The sequence below is a fragment of the Cololabis saira genome, chromosome 16 (assembly GCF_033807715.1).
Source record: "Cololabis saira isolate AMF1-May2022 chromosome 16, fColSai1.1, whole genome shotgun sequence".
Taxonomy (NCBI): domain Eukaryota; kingdom Metazoa; phylum Chordata; class Actinopteri; order Beloniformes; family Belonidae; genus Cololabis; species Cololabis saira.
Genome location: NC_084602.1, coordinates 35,652,599 through 35,672,063, shown reverse-complemented (window position 1 = coordinate 35,672,063; position 19,465 = coordinate 35,652,599). Strand labels below are relative to the sequence as shown.

The 19,465-nt window shown below is 39.4% G+C and overlaps 2 protein-coding genes across 2 annotated transcripts in view; one reads left to right on the top strand and one right to left on the bottom strand.

Annotated features, from left to right (window-relative positions):
* Window positions 1-1,828: 1,828 nt before the first annotated feature.
* si:ch211-10a23.2 (Galectin-related protein A-like) lies at window positions 1,829-7,565 on the bottom strand. Its single transcript, XM_061743741.1, has 4 exons — window positions 7,414-7,565; window positions 7,047-7,132; window positions 5,006-5,186; window positions 1,829-2,564 (listed from the first exon to the last, which is right to left on the bottom strand). The coding sequence occupies exons 1-4, from the start codon at window positions 7,438-7,440 to the stop codon at window positions 2,421-2,423; spliced, it is 438 nt and encodes a 145-aa protein (XP_061599725.1). The 5' UTR covers window positions 7,441-7,565; the 3' UTR covers window positions 1,829-2,420.
* A 5,713-nt stretch (window positions 7,566-13,278) lies between these two features.
* zfyve26 (zinc finger, FYVE domain containing 26) overlaps window positions 13,279-19,465 on the top strand; it is an 89,549-nt gene continuing 83,362 nt past the window's right edge. Inside the window, exons 1-5 of the mRNA XM_061743328.1 lie at window positions 13,279-13,363; window positions 17,013-17,298; window positions 17,438-17,513; window positions 18,060-18,146; window positions 18,228-18,359. Coding sequence (XP_061599312.1) covers window positions 17,066-17,298; window positions 17,438-17,513; window positions 18,060-18,146; window positions 18,228-18,359 — 528 coding nt within the window. The 5' untranslated portion in view covers window positions 13,279-13,363; window positions 17,013-17,065. The remainder of the gene's footprint in view (window positions 13,364-17,012; window positions 17,299-17,437; window positions 17,514-18,059; window positions 18,147-18,227; window positions 18,360-19,465) is intronic.

Below are 19,465 nucleotides of genomic sequence, written 5' to 3'. Positions count from 1 at the left end.
AGATATGTTTGCTTGTTTGTAGAAAACAGTCTTTAAAAAGCATTAAACTTAAGCTACAACGTTTTGACTCTTTACTCTTAAATAACAATGAGATTATTATGAATATAAAAGGTTATTAAAAGTAAAAGCAAGCCAGTATTTTCTTCTTTTTAACCCCTTTTACAAATTTCCTTACCCCCTAATATTTATTCTTAATGCCACCTGAGCAGGTAAAAACTATCTGACAGATATTTAAAAGGGTTTTCCACCTTGAGCCCCTTTAACAGTGAAATGCTGCTTTCTACTGATTTTTACAGAAACAAACAAGATATTTTTGTGTTTTGTTGGCACCTGATAAATATAGAAAAGAGGCCTTTGGTCTAGGTCTTGGTCGAGGCGTTTAAAAGTCTGAAATAACTGTATATGATATAAATTCTGATGGTTAATAATCTGCATGTCTGAGAGAAGCTTTAATCAGAGACGACGATGCAGGAGACCTGCACAGGTCAAATGAAACTTAGTAAGGTTTGGAGCTCACAGGGAATTTTTATATTTTTTTTTAATATTTTTTTTGTTTTTATATTGTTTATACTGCTAATAATATTACTGTTCCATATATCCATATTTAGAAAAATCTGTTGTAACTACGCAAAAACAAATTCCTTGTATGTCCAGTATCGTACTTGGCAATAAACCTTTTTCTGATTACGAAGTTTTGTCCACCTGTGAAAAAGAACATTTTTATTTAACTTTTCTTCCCAGAAATACAGGGTTAGAGTCAGGAACCGGGTTTCGAGGTGAATAAAAATGTGATTTTGGAGGGAACAATTAATTATGAAGTATTTAGTCCCGTTAGTTTAACCTTGAAGACGACGTTTGAAGACGATGAAACCAACTGTCCCGAACCTGGACTCTCATTTACGACAGAATTCTCACCGTCCAATCAGGGTGAGGTATAAAGGCCGGGTCAGGGTCACAGGTGGGAACGCTGACCTTCACGGAGTTTTACTCCTCGTATCTGTGATGTTTATAAAAGCTCTTTTCTGGTCTATACGGAAGAGTATCTTTAGGGCCAGGCAGGAGAAAAATAAAAATAATATTTTAAAGGAGGAAGATTTTTTTTTCATTATGCACTTCGAGAAAAAAGTCGAAATGACGAGAAAAAAGTCGAAATGTCGAGATTAATGTTGACGTACAATTTCGAGAAAAAAGTCGAGATGTTGAGAAAAAAGTCAAAATTTTGTGAATAAAGTTGAAATGTTGAGAAAAAAGAGACTTTTTTTCTCAACATTTCAGCTTTTGCACGATAAAAAAAAAAAATCTTCCCCTCTCAAATGTTTTCTCTCCTGCATGGCCCTAATACTCTTCCGTAGGTCTTACTGGAATTTCAGATTGTCACAAATGTATCCATCAGGTCTAACTAGCGTTAAATATGAAATAGCCAAGTCAATTTCGCAGAGAATTTTCTTTTCTTAAACAGCTAGCTAACTCGTTTGTAGATTAAATAGTTATTGTCAAAAGTAGATTATTATCTCAATCATGTGTATATATATATATATATATATTATTTTTTTTTTTAACGCTCACAAATTATTTTGGTTAAAATTGCCTCTATTTCTTTTGAAGTTGGAGGACCCCCGCTTGAAGACCCCTCTTCAAAAGTTATTAGAAGCCAGACTTAAAACTTGACACATTAATAAAAAAAGGGAAAAAATAAGAATGGCAAGCGGGGGTCCCTGCTCTGTTTTCTCTCATCCAAGGGGCCCCTGGGCTAAAAAAGTTTGAAGCCAAAGTGGGTCAAACAACACCAGAACCAGAGCGTTGTGATTGATCCGGACACAGATTGTGAGAAAGGAAACAGGGCGTGTGTTTAATGGCATGCACTAGTGCACGTACATGGGTTTACATGGATACACCTCTTGCATTGATTAAGACATTCATCTCATCTCCGACATTCATCTCCGGAGACATTCGTCTTCATGCAGGACCTGGCCGGCGCCGGGGTGGTCCGAGGCCGACCCAGGGCCGACCCGGGGCCGACCCGGGGCGGACGCCTCACCCTGTTTTAGTCACTCGTGGAGCCCAGATCACGTCCACACAGCAGCAACATTAAAGCTTAGATCAAATAACAAATCAGTCCAAATCACAGTCCGTGTTTGAGTCGTTAACGACTGTCGTCGGCCGGTCGGTTTGGACCTCCGAGGCCCCGGACCGGTAATCTTAGTGAAGGCACTTGGTCTTAGCGCAGGATTACGAGGCTGGTCAGGAAATGGAAACACAAAACTCCCGCGGCGGGTACACTTATTCACTCGAAAGGATCTACTCTAAGCTTCTGTACTGACGGTGTCCCGGGGGTGGGGGTCCCAGGGGCGTCCCGGGGGGTTTCGGGGGGGTCCCAGGGGCGTCCTCGGGTCGGCGGCCCGGCCCCCGTCGGCCCGCCGTCAGGCCACCTTGGTGAGTTGGAAGTCCCCAAAAACGCGTAAGGCGGTGAGAGAGTGGAGCTGGACGATCCGGTGGGAGAATCCACAGAGGGGCTGGCCGTCCACCAGGATACGGAACTGCTGGTGCTCGCAGACGATCTCCATCTGCCGGTGGAGGGAAACAAGATCAGGGCAGAAATATACACATTTCATATGGACATATGGAATGGACTTGTTGCTATGGCAGCGCGAAGGCTCCCTAGTGATGTTCGATACCAACGATTTCCTTTCCAATCCGATACATTACTGATTCGATACATTATGCAAATACACGTCACAGTTGCGACTTCACAGCGGGTTTCGCCCACTGAGTGGCAGAAAGACTGAGTGTCCGAAAGACTGAGTGTCAGAAAGACTGAGTGGGAGCGTAAACTTTCAGTTTGAGCTGTTGTGCGATCGACTGTAGTCATAGATTTAGCAAGAAATCGGAGTTATCGTTTTACAGACTGCCGAAAAATAAGCTTAAGAGAGACAAATGGATCGCTGCAATTCTCAGAAACAACTGGATTCCAGGCACCGAAACGTGGATTTGCGGTTCCATTTGTATCAGGTTATGTTGGATTTTTGGGTAGCTAACGTTAAACGGTCAAATCATAAAGTTCGGTGTCCTCATCACTTTAATTTCTACAACAAATCCTGCCTTGAAGTCGGACCAAGCGTCAAGACTTTTGTAAGCCTTTAAGCTTTGCTTCGTGTATTTCCCCGGCGTAGAAATTAAGTACATATAAATATCAGGAAACTGGATTCATGTCCATGGACCACTGGTTCTTGGTAACTGTACCAAATATTAATGTCCATGGACCACTGGTTCTTGGTAACTGTACCAAATATTAATGTCCATGGACCACTGGTTCTTGGTAACTGTACCAAATATTAATGTCCATGGACCACTGGTTCTTGGTAACTGTACCAAATATTAATGTCCATGGACCACTGGTTCTTGGTAACTGTACCAAATATTAATGTCCATGGACCACTGGTTCTTGGGGTAACTGTACGGGTCACTGTCAAGTCCAACTGCCTTTAATTTAAGCCCATAATCGGCTGTTATCTCGTCTTCTCCAATAGTTGCAGCTGTTTTTGCTGATGTTTTGCCACTCAGTGTGAGTAAGGGGGCTGGTCCAGTGGGGGAGTGACGTCAATGCAGACCCTCTATTCACATTTCATATGGACATATGGAATGGACCAAACACATTTGTTTTCTATATAATCAAACTTTAAAAATAATGGATAGAAAACCAGTCAGATACCACCACTGCCACATCCTCAAAAAATATAACTTACTAAGCTTTGAAAGCTTTAGTGATTTATGTTTTCTTAAATTAATTTTTAAGTGTATTTAGCACCTGAGCCACTTTTGTCGATTTGTTGAGAGACAAAACAGCAACAGAGTCACCAGAACCTCCTCAAACCACAATTGCAAAATCCCATTCTGCAGGACGACTTTGGGACAGTCAGCCTTATTCTCGTAATATTACGACTTTATTCTCATAAATTCCGACTTTATTCTCCTAATATTTACGACTTTATTCTCCTAATATTACGACTTTATTCTCTTAATATTACGACTTTATTCTCATAAATTAGGACTTTATTCTCCTAATATTACGACTTTATTCTTTATAGACTTTATAGATGGGGCGGCAGTAGCTCAGGTGGTAGAGCGGGTCGTCCAATGATCCGAAGGTCGGCGGTTCGAATCCCGCTCCATCCCAGTTACTGTCGTAGTGTCCTTGGGCAAGACACCTTACCCACCTTGCCCCGTGTGAATGTGTTTGAATGTGTGTGAATGTTGGTGGTGGTCGGAGGGGCCGCGCTTCTGTCAGTCTGCCCCAGGGCAGCTGTGGCTACAAAACGTAGCTTACCACCACCAGTGAGAATGTGTATGGATGAATAATGGTCTAAGTGTAGCACTTTGAGATTCAGTGAATGGAAAGTGCGTTACAAGTTAAATGCGTTATTATTATTTACGACTTTATTCTCCTAATATTACGACTTTATTCTCATAATATTTACAACTTTATTCTCATAATATTACGACTTTATTCTCATAATATTACGACTTTATTTTCATAATATTTACGACTTTATTCTCCTAATATTACGACTTTATTCTCATAATATTTACGACTTTATTCTCCTAATATTACGACTTTATTCTCATAATATTACGACTTTATTTTCATAATATTTACGACTTTATTGTCCTAATATTACGACTTTATTTTCATAATATTTACGACTTTATTCTCCTAATATTACGACTTTATTCTCATAATATCACGACTTTATTCTCATAAATTACGACTTTATTCTCATAATATTTACGACTTTATTCTCCTAATATTACGACTTTATTCTTCTAATATTACGACTTTATTCTCATAATATTTACGACTTTATTCTCATAATATTTACGACTTTATTCTCCTAATATTATGACTTTATTCTCCTAATATTACGAATTTATTCTCGTAATTTCCAATTATAATTTTTTTTGTCTTAGTTTGGCCCTAATACTCCGTCGTAAAAACCCAAAGCCGTACCTTGAAGGCCTCTCCGGCAGCGAAAGGGAAGAAGGACAGGGTGTTCTCCGGCGAGCCCCACCGCCCGGCCAGGCGGGCGTTGCGTTGGACGGCCCTCTCCCTGAAGCAGACCTTCAGCTGCAGACCCACGTCGGCCTCTGCGTCCTCCTCCCGGGGTTTACTGGACAGGGTCACCTCCATGCTGCAGGGGCCACACAAACACGGGGGGCCGTGAGGACCTGACTTACACGCCGGGCTCCCACCAGAACAGTGAACTCTTCTGGGCTGGTCTACAAACACTAGACGATGATGAGGCACTTGCAGAAGACTGGATAATGCTGATGAACGTGGATAGATCAGAGAGCGGCAACTGGATACACTGAAGTTGACAAATGGGAGTGCAGCAAATCCCAGAGTCAATAAGATGAAGATAGAAGATAAAAGGAAAGAAAATCAATCATAATCTGATTACTTGAAGTTGCAACTGGGGCAGATTGTTTTCATGTCATGAGGAAAACATTCCACCTTTCTCTCCCCAGACTTCTGTATCTTTGTTTATCAGATATTCAGTCAAATTATCACCATTTTAACAGAGAACTGTTGCTTTTATTAGCAGATTTCCTGCAGAATTCAGAAAATACAGCCTCATCATGACATGAATAGCACATCATCAATCCCAGACACATTAACTCTAAATCTAGAATAGCAACAAAGCTGCGTCATGTCCAGGATCTGGGACAAGACCTCAAAAACTGCCCCTGAAGGAGCAAAAAGAAGTTCTTTGACATCAAAAGAAAGTTTCCCCTTTTTTTCTTTTTGTGTTTCCGTGTGAAATCTGCTGCAGTTGTCATTATTTACCACAAAAACAGAGCATGCTGATGTTATCAGGCGAGTGTTTCCCACAGGGACTGAGGGCTTCATGGGACGTGCACCCCATCATCCACGCACGTCTGCAGGCCGATCCCTAATTAGGAAAAGCTCTGCACAGATCGTGCACGGTTGGTATGCTCGGCACAGGCAACAGCTCTTTGAAATGCAGATTTAGTTGGATGTGGGCGACGTTGCCTCATCGCCAGTGCCGCCACCAGGGGGGGGGGCAGGGGTGGCCACGGCCCCCCCTACAAATTTGCTGGTCACCCCACTTGCTTCAATAAAAAAAAAAAAAAAAAAACACTTGTTGCCGGTCACATAGATTCTATCGTCAGTTATGTGTTTCGTCCCAAATCATTTGGGCCAAATGCATATCAGTCGGCGTTTCTTTAAGTATTTCGGAGCCTAATAATAAAAAATAAATAAATCTAAAGTAAATAAATAAAAAAAAAATATATATATATATATATTAATAAAATAAATATATATGATATATTAAAATATATATGATCTATATTATATATTAAAAATGCATGCCTTAGGTTTTTACCAACATGGTACACTGCAAAAACTCAAAATCTTACCAGGAAAATGTGTCTTATTTCTAGTTAAAATGTCTAATTTTTAGTCAAAAAATCTCATTACACTTAAAACAAAAGTCATTACCAGAAAAATAACTTGTTATTTGACAATTTTCACCTGTTTCAAGTAAATTTTCACTTGAAATAAGTAGAAAAATCTGCCAGTGGGACAAGATTTATCTTCTCATTACAAGCAAAAAATAAAAATTGTTGCTTTTCCAGTGATAAGTCTTGTTTTAATTGTAATGACATTTTTTTTTTTTTTACTAAAAATGAGACATTGTAACTAGAATTAAGACAAATATTCTTGTTAAGATTTGGAGTTTTTGCAGTGTATTAACCATTAATATATATGCAGACAAGTTAGAAAGTAAAAAAAAAAGTACTTCTGAGTCTGTATACTACAACAGTATAATAAAATCCTGTAATGATGGCTTTTAGTTTTGGTGTCCACCCCAAGAATGGATCTGGCCCCCCCTAGGAAACATTTTTGGAGACGGCCCTGCTCATCGCCGGTGCAACAGCAGCTCAGACTCATCATTCAGACGTATAACAGGTCTCTAAAGTGTGTGTGTGTGGGGGGGGGGGGGGGTGGGTCTGCACGCACTGACCTCTTGGGCTTCTTGTTGACGATCCCCATGACAACCAGCTTCATGGACGGCCGCAGGCCACCTTTGATCTCCCCGACGTACTCCCCCTGTCAGACAATAGAGACGTGAGTGAGCAGCTCTGCAGGGGGGCCTGCAGGGCGTTGGGGTGTAGAAAAACGCCGGCGTGTCACCGTCCTGATCTCCATCACCGATGCAAACAATAGCTTTATTGATCCGCATTTAAAAAACCAATCCGTGACTCAGCTGCATCACGACCTGTTCACCCTTCTGAATATTCACACATCTGTGATCGAATGACGACGACCTGCCTGACCTGAAATGCCGCAGCGTGTGGATCAGAGGACAAAAAAGAAGGAGGCTTACGTACGTGATCTTTCTTGTCCTGGTCCTCCATTCCACTCAGGGCGTGTTGCAGTTGTGGAGGTTTCGAGCGGCGGCACCGACTGAGGACTGATTGTTTCTGCCTCCAGCTGGCAAACCCCTCCTGTACCAGGTTGCCATAGAGACTGGCTCCCGGTTTGGTGATGATGGTGGGAGACGGATACAGACGGGGGGGAGGGGTCTATCACACACGTTTCAATCACTCTGGAGGATGTGATAGGGTCGCCACCTTTCAGAAATAGAATTAAGGGACCCCCGGGTTTCAGCAGTGCAGGCGCCAAAAAAAAGGGACATCCCCAAAACTTCTAAACTGCATAGAAATGTGTTTATTTTATATGAAAAAAACAAAATGCTTTGATTTAAAGTTTAAAGTGCCTTAATAGCATTGAATTTGAATGACTGTACGGACAGACAACCACACTGCCAAAACTCAAATTCTTACCAGGAATATTTGTCTTATTTCTAGTTAAAATGTCTCATTTTTAGTCAAAGAAATCTCATTACACTTAAAACAAGAGTCATCAATAGATAAATAACTTGTTATTTGACAATTTCCACCTGTTTCAAGTAAATTTTCACTTGAAATAACTAGAAAAATCTGCCAGTGGGACAAGATTTATCTTCTCATTACAAACAAAAAAATCTTGTTCCACTGGCAGATTTTCTACTTATTTAAGTGAAAATCTACTTGAAACAGGTGAAAATTGTTGTTTTTTCCAGTGATGATAATAATAATAATAATACATTTAATTTATAATGCACTTTCCATTCGGAGAATCTCAAAGTGCTACAAAAAAAAGAGTCTTATTTTAAGTGTAATGAAATTTTCTTTGACTAAAAATGAGACATTTTAACTAGAAATAAGACAAATATTCTTGTTAAGATTTTGAGTTTTTGCAGTGCAATAAATAAGAGCATAATATATGTCCGTATTGGGTTAATACGGAACGCAGGTTTTAATTCCCAATGACGTAACAATTCCGTATTTCAAGGGACGGGTGGCGACCGTAGGTCTATCACATGTGTTTCAATCACTTTGGAGGATGTGGATGACGGAGCTGCAGCGGCTCCATCCGTCCACTTCCCCGTCAGAGGTCAGCGGCTCTTCTCCCTCCGGGCTGCCGCATCAGCGTTTTCAGGGGGCTAATCAACCTCAGGATGCATTCAGGGGCCGCGGTTAACCTCCTCAAACCGCTGAGCCATCATTAGTCAAACAGGTTTCCTGGCACCGGTCTTTTACTGGACTTAATTGAAGGTGACATGGTGGATTTTCCAGGTAACATCAGAAATGCTGCACAGCAACAAGGCTGGATTCACCTGAGGGAGGAAACTTCATGCTAATAAACCACAAATAACCCAAAAGTAATAATAATAATTAAAGCTGCAAGCAGCGATGAACACGCGTGCAATTTTCACCAATAAAGGTCAAGGACTCAAAACGAAGTCCGATGACACCACCCATGACTCTTTATGTAAAACCATTCACAGTGTTGTGCTAGTTACTGAAAAATAGTAACTAGTTACCGTTATTACTTACTTCATTAAAAAGTAACTCAGTTAGTAACTCAGTTACTTAGACCAAAAAGTAATGCGTTACTATGAAAAGTAACTTTTTAGTTACTTTAAATAAAAACATTATTTTAAATGCTCCCATTAACACCCCTCTAGCCTTCATTTCAGCAGGTACTGTATGGATTTGCATTGTGCATCGTGTTCTGCATTATAAACAGTCTCCCCGCTTCTTCACTTCCTGTGTCAATAACGTTGGTTGCTTAGCAACAAGCTGAGAACGGCTAATGAGCTTCAGCAGCAGCTCAAGAACGGGAGCCTTTGATGAATCGTTCATTACAGTCTCAGATATAATAGACGGTGGCATGTCGGTTTATAAGAAACTTTTTGCCCAGAATGAAAAAAGAGCGTCAACAACGACCTATAACTATTTTATTCTCTCGAAAAAACCCACCTGCACCGCGGGCTTTAGGAGAAAAAGACGCTATAGAGCGAGTCAGGATCTAGCGGCTCAGAAGAGCAGTGAAATACGTGCGAGGCGGGGCTGATCTCCGCAATTTGAAGCCTTTTATAATAATTGTAAAAAGAATTTCACTTATCACGGGCTCTTTTTGGAATGTAACCCCTGTGAAAAACCAGGGATTACTGTAATGACAATATCTCCACGTTGCGAAACTGGCCTTCTCTTGGCTCATGACCGTCATGTTTTTGAATGCTCACACGCCCACTACGTTTACTCTGGTCTCTGTGTGGGGAAAAAAAGGGGGAAAAGTAATGCGTTAGAGTATTAGTTACCGCAAAACTAACGGCGTTACTGTAACGCGTTACTAAATAACACGTTAGTCCCAACACTGACCATTCAAAAGTTATGGCAGAAAATAGGAACTATCAAATATCGACCAATCAGAAGAAGGGGCGGGGCTAATTTACACCAATTATGGTCAAAGAGTCAAAACCGAGTCCGATGACACCACCCACGAGTCTTTATGTCAAACCATTCAAAAGTTATGGCAGAAAGTAGGAACTATCAAATATGGACCAATCAGATGATGGGGGGGCACGCTTTTTGGCATCTACCGTCGCCACGGTAACGCTTTTGACTGAGAAAAGTAATTCGCGTTGTCGCAGGATGAAGACGCACATTTTGATGTATAACACACCTGGGTGCACTTAACAGTTCGGGCCGCATTAACGGCAGAAGAAATGGCATAAATTACGCCAAAATTACACAATTAATTCAAAATGGCCAACTTCCTGTTCGGTTTCGGCCATGGTGCCAAGAGACTTTTCTTTAAGTTGCGACATGATACAGGTGTGTACCGATTTTGGTGCATGTACGTCAAACCGTATTGTGGGGCTTGAGGCACAAAGTTTTCTAGGGGGCGCTGTTGAGCCATTAGACCACGCCCATTAATGCAAACCATTAAATATCACATTTTTCACCAGGCCGGCTTGCGTGCAAAATTTGGTGACTTTTGTGGCACGTTTATTTTTTGAAATTAGTGAAAAAGAGTCAATGTTTCTGAGTTGGGGTGGTAATAAATTCCAGAGACGGGAAGCAGAGCGTTACTATGTAAAGTAGGACTTTACATAGTAAAAAATGGACTCCAAAAAATACTCCGACTACAAAGTTATCACAGAAAGATCTTTGGTACAAAGCCTTCTTAAAAGGACAAAACTTTAAAACTGAGCACAGATACTGATACAGCCGCAAGAGCAGACCTAAAGTTGTACTTTTAATTAAAATCTATGGGGTTCAGGACTGAAGCATCTAAAATAGCTAATTATATTAGATATTATAAGATTATTATTCCAATTTAGTTTACAGCTTTTATTTCTATTTCTACAATCATAACAATTATTTCTGGTTTCTACCTAGTCATGCCGGCTCTGCATTTATACAGGATGAAATTAGCTAGTTGAGTCCATATTCATGTTTGGTGATAAATACAACATTTCTAAGCAAGATTTTAAAGTTTATAGGTATATAAACTTTATATAACCATATATTATATTATATTATATTATATAGGTATATATATTATATATTATTAGTATATATTTGAAGTTTATAGATGGCTCGGAAAAAGACACCAACTTTATTATTATCATTATTAATAGTCATGAGGTTAGAATTACCCAAATTCGCATCGTGAAATCATAGAATAAGAAGACATTTTCATAATCTAAATGTTTCCCTTTTGTTACAAAGACTTGGTCTGGTGTTTCCACCGCAGGTCGTTCGTTGAGATATTTAAGTTTTGCACTTCTGTAGAAACTCAGCCAGAGAAATGAAACACGGGATTTAGTCGGAGCAACAACCAGACTGTTGCAATAAAAACGTATTGATATGTTATTGATCCAGGTGGTTTTTAAGGGGACCCTCGGATGCTCCTGTATGAATCACGTTGGGATTGGTCCGGTACATTATGAACCAGTTGAAACGGCTGCGATTCAGAGTTTTTCCCAAGTAAACTGGTGTTGGAGCCTAAATACATTAGTAGTTTAGTTTAGTTTAGTTTAGTTTTATGCCCTCTGCTTCCAGAAGATGGAGCTCTCCTTTTCAGTCTCTCTATTTTATGTGCCTCTGCTATGATGTCATGTTTTATTGGTTGTCATGGTAACTGATTTAAACCTGGCCGTGATTGACCTCAGGTGGGCAGTGAGCGAGAAGGCAAATAGTTTTCCACCGTGATCGTGGTTTTGATGGGCTGTGTTGACATTTCATATCTTTTCACGTTTGGAGTTGAATCAATATTATTTTTGGACTGATATGCAAATAAATGGATCGGCATATCTAAATACAAACAAACTCTGGACATTGAATCTCAAACAAGGAAGAAAGGCTCGTTGCCACACATAGTAGAACGAGGCTCTACATATGGGTAAAATTGAAATACTATTTTTTAACCTTTTAACTGTATAAAATAGCTGAAACATTTTGGTTTAACCATCTGAGCTTTGTTACATTTTTAGTAGTAGTAGTAGTAGTAGCAGTTTATTTTGTTTTGGTAATTTACATTAAAGATATTTGCATATGCACACTTTATACTGTATGTATACACACAGGTATATATATATAAATATATATATATATATATATATATATATATATATATATATATATATATATATACATTTTATTTTTTGAAGCGTCATGGCTTATTTTGCCTATCCTTTTCAACAAAAGGCAGACTACAGAAAAGGAAAAAAAAAGATACTAATAAGAAGAAAACGAAATGAACAAACAAAACAAAGAAAATGAACAAAGAAGAGAAGAAAATAAATGTGGTCACTCACGATTGAGGACAGCCTAATTTAGACAGTTGGATATTTAATTAAATGCTGAAATAATAAATATATTCTTTTACTGAAAATGAATTGTATTTTAATTAATGAATGACATATTTAATTCTAATTTTAATTGATTAATGACCAATTTAATGAATGAATGATATATTTAATTCCCATTTTAATTAATTAATGACACATTTAATTAATTAATGATATATTTCATTCCCATATTAATTAATTAATGATGTATTTATTTATTTAATTTTGGCACAAAAAGTCCTCCATACAGCAACACAAAATCATTAATTAAATGTGTCATTAATTAATTAAATACAGTTTTACATTTCATGATTCACACGCAACACGAAATCATTAATTAAATGTGTCATTAACTTATTAAATGCTGAAATAATAAATATATATTTTTACTTAAAATGGATTGTATTTTAATTCATTAATGACATATTTAATTCTAATATTAATTAATTAATGACACATTTGAATGAATGAATGAATGAATGAATGATTGATATATTTAATTCCCATTTTAATTAATTCATGACATATTTAATTAATTGATTATATATTTAATTCCCATTTTGATTAATTAATTATGTATTTATTTGTTTAATTTTGGCACAAATAATCCTCCATATAGCAATCCTACATTAAATGTGTCATTAATTAATTAAATGCAGTTTTACATTTCATGATTCACACGCAATACAAAATCATTAATTAAATGTGTCATTAATTTATTAAATGCTGAGATAATAAATAAATAAATATTTTTTTTTTACTTAAAATGAATTGTATTTTAATGAATTAATGATATATTTGATTCCCATTTTAATTAATTAATGGTGTATTTATTTATTTATTTAATTTTGGCACAAAAATTCCTCCATACATGGGAGAGAATGTGTTCGTTTTCACGACGACACTGAAGGCACCATGGGAGATAAAGGGAACGCCCACCTCGCGCTTCGGCCAATCAGCGCCGGAGAATCAGCTGACTCAGTCACATGACCTTGTCATGCAGCTAGCACAACAAATTGAGGGACAGTCGTGAAAAAGGAGATAAGAAGCCGCAAATAATCCGCAGCTTGGGGACAAACAACATCAAATAATGAGTAAGTATCTTTATTCTTTTTATGCTAAACTCGTGAAGGCTTTATTTGTACGGTTTGCTGATACGGAAACGTGTCACTTTCATGCAGTCAGAAGCACTTTAGCTCGGCTAGCTGTCCCAAACGTTCAAATATGAAAGAGTTAAAGAAACTGACTTTCAAAAGCGTGTTTAACGTTAAATGATTCTTATTTACCGGTTTGGGTATCATTATGGCTGTAATACAACTCATAGCACAACTGTTTCCATGTTTGACATAATTATGAATCAGATGTCAGGCTGAAACTCTCAGACTCTCTAATGACCCTCGAGGCAAAAATCTTCACCAAAAACTGCTATAAAATCATTATATATCAATATTTCCTTCTGCTTTTTCTGAAGAAATCTCTTAAACAATTTCAGCTCTGCTCAAAACTAATCATTCAATAATTTTAAGGATTTTGACTCTTTAAATGCCAGTCATTTAAAGAGTTCACCTTTCTTCCTCACTTCAGCGTCAAGCCATTCATTTAGGTATTTATTTATTTAGGTATTTATTTGTTTATTTTGGTATTTATTTATTTAGGTATTTATTTGTTTGAGTATTTATTTATTTATTTATGATGTTTATTTATGATGTTCATAATTATGTAAGTTTTTAATGTCTATATTAATCAACCTCAAGACCAGATGTGTGTTTTTAACCATGAGTGTGTGAGTTTTTCTATGTTAAATGTTGATTTTATTATGTAGAGCACTTTGCGTTACTATTGTATGAAAAGTGCTTTATAAATAAAGTTTGATTTGATTAAAAGTACATAACAATGATTTAAATGTAAGATAAGATTCAAGTTATGAGTCAGTTGCAGTGTCATTGTTGTTAAAGTAAAAAAAACAAAGTTTGTTTGTTTTTCCCCTTTGCCTTTCTTTCCGTCTCTCCCTTCTTCTCTCTAATTACCCTTGAGGCAAAAATGTTCACGAAAAACTGCTATAAAATCATCATATCAATATTTTTGTCTGCTTTTTCTGTATAAATTTCATAAACCACTTCAGTTCTGCTCAAAACTACCAACCATTCAATAATTATAAGGGGGTTTGACTCTAAATGACAATCAATGGCTTTTAAAGAGTTCACCTTTCACCTCAGTGTCAAGCCAGATATTTATTTATTTCTGATTTTTATTTATTATGTTGATGATTATGTTTTAATGTCTATGCGGGGTTAATCAACCTCAAGACCAAATGTGTGTTTTTAACCATGAGTGTGTGAGTTTTTCTATGTTAATTGTTGATTTTATTATGTAGAGCACTTTGCGTTACTATTGTATGAAAAGTGCTTTATAAATAAAGTTTGATTTGATTAAAAGTACATAACAATGATTTAAAGTTAAGATAAGATTCAAGTTAGGGTTCAGTTGCAGTTTCATTGTTGTTAAAGTAAAAAAAAACAAAGTAACTTGTTAACAAGAATCTTTAAGTTTGTTTGCTTGTTTGTTTTTCCCCTTTGTCTTTCTCTCCATCTCTTCTCTTCTCTCCTCCCTCATCCCTTTCTCTCATTTCCTCATGCGTTAATACTGACTCCCCCTTTAACCTTATTTTTTAAATTATTATTTATTTATCATTTTTCCTTATTTATATATTTTTTTGAATTTATCGTATTTGTTTTTTTTTCTGCCGTCTCTCCTAAAATAACCATCATTCTAGAAAAACCATCATACTCATACACACCCACATATAAGAAGAAATCTGAGCAAAAACTTTGATTTTGTTATTTTGTTTTTGTACTGCTTTGTCTATTTGTGGAAAAAAAAGAATTAAAGCTGTGCATGTGCAATTTTCACCAATAAGGTCAAGGAGTCAAAACCGAGTCCGATGACACCACCCACGAGTCTTTATGTCAAACCATTCAAAAGTTATTGCAGAAAGTAGCAACTATCAAATATGGACCAATCAGAAGAAGGAGCGGGCCTAATTTCCACTAAATAAGGTGAAGGACTCAAAACTAAGTCCGATGACACCACCCACAAGTCTTTATGTCAAACCATTCAAAAGTTATGGCAGAAAGTAGGAATTTTCACATATGGACCAATCAGATGAAGGGGGGGCGCTTTTTGGCCTCTATCGTCGCCACGTAACTTTTTTGACTGAGAAAAGTTATGCGCATCGTTGCAGGATGGAGACGCACATTTTGATGTATAACACACCTGGCTGCACGTTACGGTTCGGGCCGCATTAACGGCAGAAGAAATGGCATAAATTGCACCAAAATTACACGATTAATTCAAAATAACCGACTTCCTGTTCAGTTTCGGCCATGGCGCCAAGAGACTTTTCTTTAAAGTTATTCTATGCAACTTCCTAGAGCTAGCAAGATTTGAAAGTGGTGCTTCCTCTAAGCCCCGCCCCCACCCACGAGCGCTCCGTCCAAAGCCACGCCCCCACAAACACGAACACGCATATGATTATTAAACATTTTGGACAGCACATTTACAGCAAAACTACCCCATGTCTCATTCACCTGTAAACGAGGCCGGTTTTAGGGGGGGCAGGGGGGGGCTGTGCCCACCCAAACGTGCATCCTGCCCACCGGCGTCTCCATCCTGGAGAGCGCCGGTGCGGGTGGCGGAGCGCTGCGGTGCCGTGCAGTCTCTAGAGCCACGGCTACGGCGTACCCTACGGCGTAGCTGTGGCAACAGAGCCTGCACGGCACAGCAGCGCTCCGCCAGCCGCGCTGCCGTGCCGTGCACCGGCGCTCTCCGCTCTCGCCGTGATGGAGATGCCTACATCCCCACGGACCCCATACAGCTTCCGAGCCGGAGCTGCGGCGGCTCTTCACGGCTGCTGCGGCTGCTCGTGTCCCCGCGGGCTGCTGCTGCTGCTGCTGCTGCTGGGCAGAGTCCTGCAGCAGCAGCAGCAGCAGCAGCAGCAGCAGCAGCAGCAGCAGCAGCCCGGTCTAGCTGCTCTGCTCCCTGGTCACACACAGCGGGACCGAGCCGCTCTGGAAATAACTACTGGGTTCCGTGGCAGAGGGGAGGGAGGGGGGTTACACTGGGACACTGTGAGCCCAGGAGGACCCGTGGGAAGTGGACACGGGGGCGGCTGGAAGCGAGTGCGCGCATGGGACAGGGCCGGGGGGCGTGGTTTAAAATGAAGGCATCTGATTGGTTCTTTCCCTTCCTGGACCTGGACCAATCCGTATCATTCGGACCGAATGGGCGGGGCTTAGAGGTGCCTCTTTCAAAATTATTGCTAGCTCTTCCGGATCAGGGAGAATACCTTTTAAGTTGCGACATGATACAGGTGTGTACTGATTTTCGTGCATGTACGTCAACCGTATTGTGGGGCTTGAAGCACAAAGTTTTCTAGGGGGCGCTGTTGAGCCATTAGGCCACGCCCATTAATGCAAACCATGAAATATCAAATTTTTCGCCAGGACTGGCTTGCGTGCAAAATTTGGTGACTTTTGGGGCACGTTTAGGGGGGCAAAAAGGCCCTCCTTTTGTCGGAAGAAAAACGAGAAAAAAAACACAAATACAATAGGGCATTCGCACTGTAAGTGCTCGGGCCCTAAAATAGAATATTGAAGTACTTTTGTTGTTTACTGTATAATTTTATTGAATTAGTTTGAAAGTCATACGAAACAATTTGCCTTAACTATTGTATTTGTGTCCCAGGTTAAGCACAGGGTTTTGTTTGTCTTCACGGTGGTGAAAGTGCCTCGTCAGCGATGACCGCCGAGGGGAAGACGGCCTCAGCCGTCGCCGCGGCGACCACGTTTCCCTTCGGCCGTGAGGCTGAATCCTCCCTCCAGGACCTGTTCCGGTACTTCCAGACGGCTCTGCGGGAGGCCGAGTGGGAGCTGGCCAGCGCCTGCGTTCCCCAGCTGCTCGGTTCGCCAGCACTCTCCAAAAACCTGCGGGACATCATCAAAGCTATTATCTGCCATCCGTACAGTTTAAAGTGAGTCACATGAAATAGGTCAAACAATTAAAACGCTGCGCAGAATATTTTGGCATTTTTTCTAATTTGGAACATGATTTGATTTTCCTCTCTTTTGAAAAATGCAGAGGTTTTTAACTGTGTGATTGATGTTTGGTAGATGGGAGACCGTCGGCAGCCCTCACAGACTGGCCTGGTTCTGGCTGCAGGTTCTGGAGAAATGGACGGAAGAACAGGTAATCTTTGATTTGATTTGAAGATTTTATTTCGACCATGCATGTTAAAAAAAAAAAAAAAAAAAAAAGAGTACAAAAAAGTAAAAAATCGAGTCCTACCCCTGAATCTTAGATACATCCTTACATATAACATTCTATATATATCTACTGTGTATAACAAGACGAGTTTCAATAAACATACTTATAAAACACCCATACCTACTTTAATAACTGTTCTATACAGTGATATAATACTTGTCTTGCCCAAGGACACTACGACAGCAAACTGGGACAAATATTCTAGGGGACGCTGTTGAGCCATTAGGCCACGCTCATTAATGCAAACCATTAAATATCTAATTTTTCGCCAGGCCTGGTTTGCGTGCAAAATTTGGTGACTTTTGGGCCACGTTTAGGGGGGAAAAAGGCCCTCATTTCGTCAGAAGAAAAATAAAAACAAAAAAAAATTCCTACAGATACAATAGGTCAGTGCTCAGACCCTAAAAATAAAAAATTCTCCTTCAGCTTTCACAAAACAGATGATTATTTTTGTTGTCTCTTTTTCAGGTTTCTCCTCACATCCGCCGGGAGCTGGAGTTCCTGCTGCTGCTGGAGGAGCTGGGGTCGGAGGGCATATCGGAGGCTGCTCTTAAGGTTGTTGATTTATTGATTTTTGTTAAGGTGGAAGTGTTTTCCTTGTCCTCGTTTGCTTACCTGTGCCGTACCTTCTGGCAGGAGCTGCAACAAGCTTTCTTGGCTTCAGAGTCGGAGCGAGGAGCAACGGTCGCTGCGGTGGAGTCGTGTCTCTGGACGCTTCTGGAGAAGCAGAAGCCGAGACTCGCCCACACGTTGGCACATTTCTTACAGGTAGGACTAAGAACCGACGTGACTATCAATTATACAATCTCAGTATTTACATGTATCCCTAATCCTGGATGCTTCTTGGCTCTGTATAAGGCCCAGTTTACACATAGCATAAAGGGTGGTGTTTTCATGCGTTTTGGACGTTCGTTTACAAGAAAACGAAGCTCAAAGTCACCAAAAACGATAATTTTGGATAAACTCCGGCCAAAGTGGAGATTTGAAAAAACTCTGTCTTCATGTTTGCTTGTAAACAGAGGGAAACGGACATTTAGGCTTCAGAACGTCACATTATGTGACAGAAATGTCACCAGTGTCATGTGTGCGACCTGTGTTTACAATTTGTTTGGCCACGGTCAATATTTTCTCTTATTTACCTGTTTTATATTCTAAAGTCACAGTTAAAAGTAACTCCACTTCTCTGTCACTCCAAACGAAAGACTCTGGTTCATCTTGGAAGTAACTGGAAGTTACTCGTGTCATTTGTTGATGTTTTTTCCAGGATTCTGATTGGCTAGCATGACTTTATCTTCTCGTTACACTGCCCCCTGCAGGTTTGGATGCTCATAGCACCTTAACAGCATATTTATGTGGGTTCATGTAAATGATGGTATTTTTCAAAAAGTAGAGGGGGAAATATCAGTTTTTGTAAATACGCATGTGTAAACGTGGCCTAAATTCCTGGAAGTCCTTGTTTTTTTTATTTTGTTATTTTTGTGTACTACTATGTAGTGCTAAGAGTATTGGGGCCATGCATGAGAAAAAATATTTGAGATGGGAAGATTTTTTTTTTTATTGTGCACTTGGAGAAAAAAGTTGAAATGTCGAAAATAATGTTGAAATACAATTTCGAGAATAAAGTCGAAATTTTGTGAATAAAGTCGAAATTTTGCCTGTTTTCTCAACATTTCAACTTTTTTCTCGAAATTGTACTTCAACATTAATCTGGATATTTCGACTCTTTTCTCAACATTTCGACTTGCATAATGAAAAAAAAATCTTCTAAAATATTATTTTTGGCCCTAATACTCTTCCGTAATATCCCGTAAGGCCAGTTATGGCGCTTTTCCACTAGTACTTACTCAGCCCGACTCGGCTCGTCACGCTTCGTA

Bases quoted from the DNA above. Each gene is read 5' to 3' on its own strand.
- si:ch211-10a23.2 (XM_061743741.1), bottom strand. From the start codon at position 7,440: ATGGAGGACCAGGACAAGAAAGATCAC. The intron at 7,133-7,413 runs GTACGTAAGCCT...ATTGTCTGACAG, and splicing joins ACCAGGACAAGAAAGATCAC to GGGGAGTACGTCGGGGAGAT. The intron at 5,187-7,046 runs GTCAGTGCGTGC...TGGCCCCTGCAG, and splicing joins GTCAACAAGAAGCCCAAGAG to CATGGAGGTGACCCTGTCCA.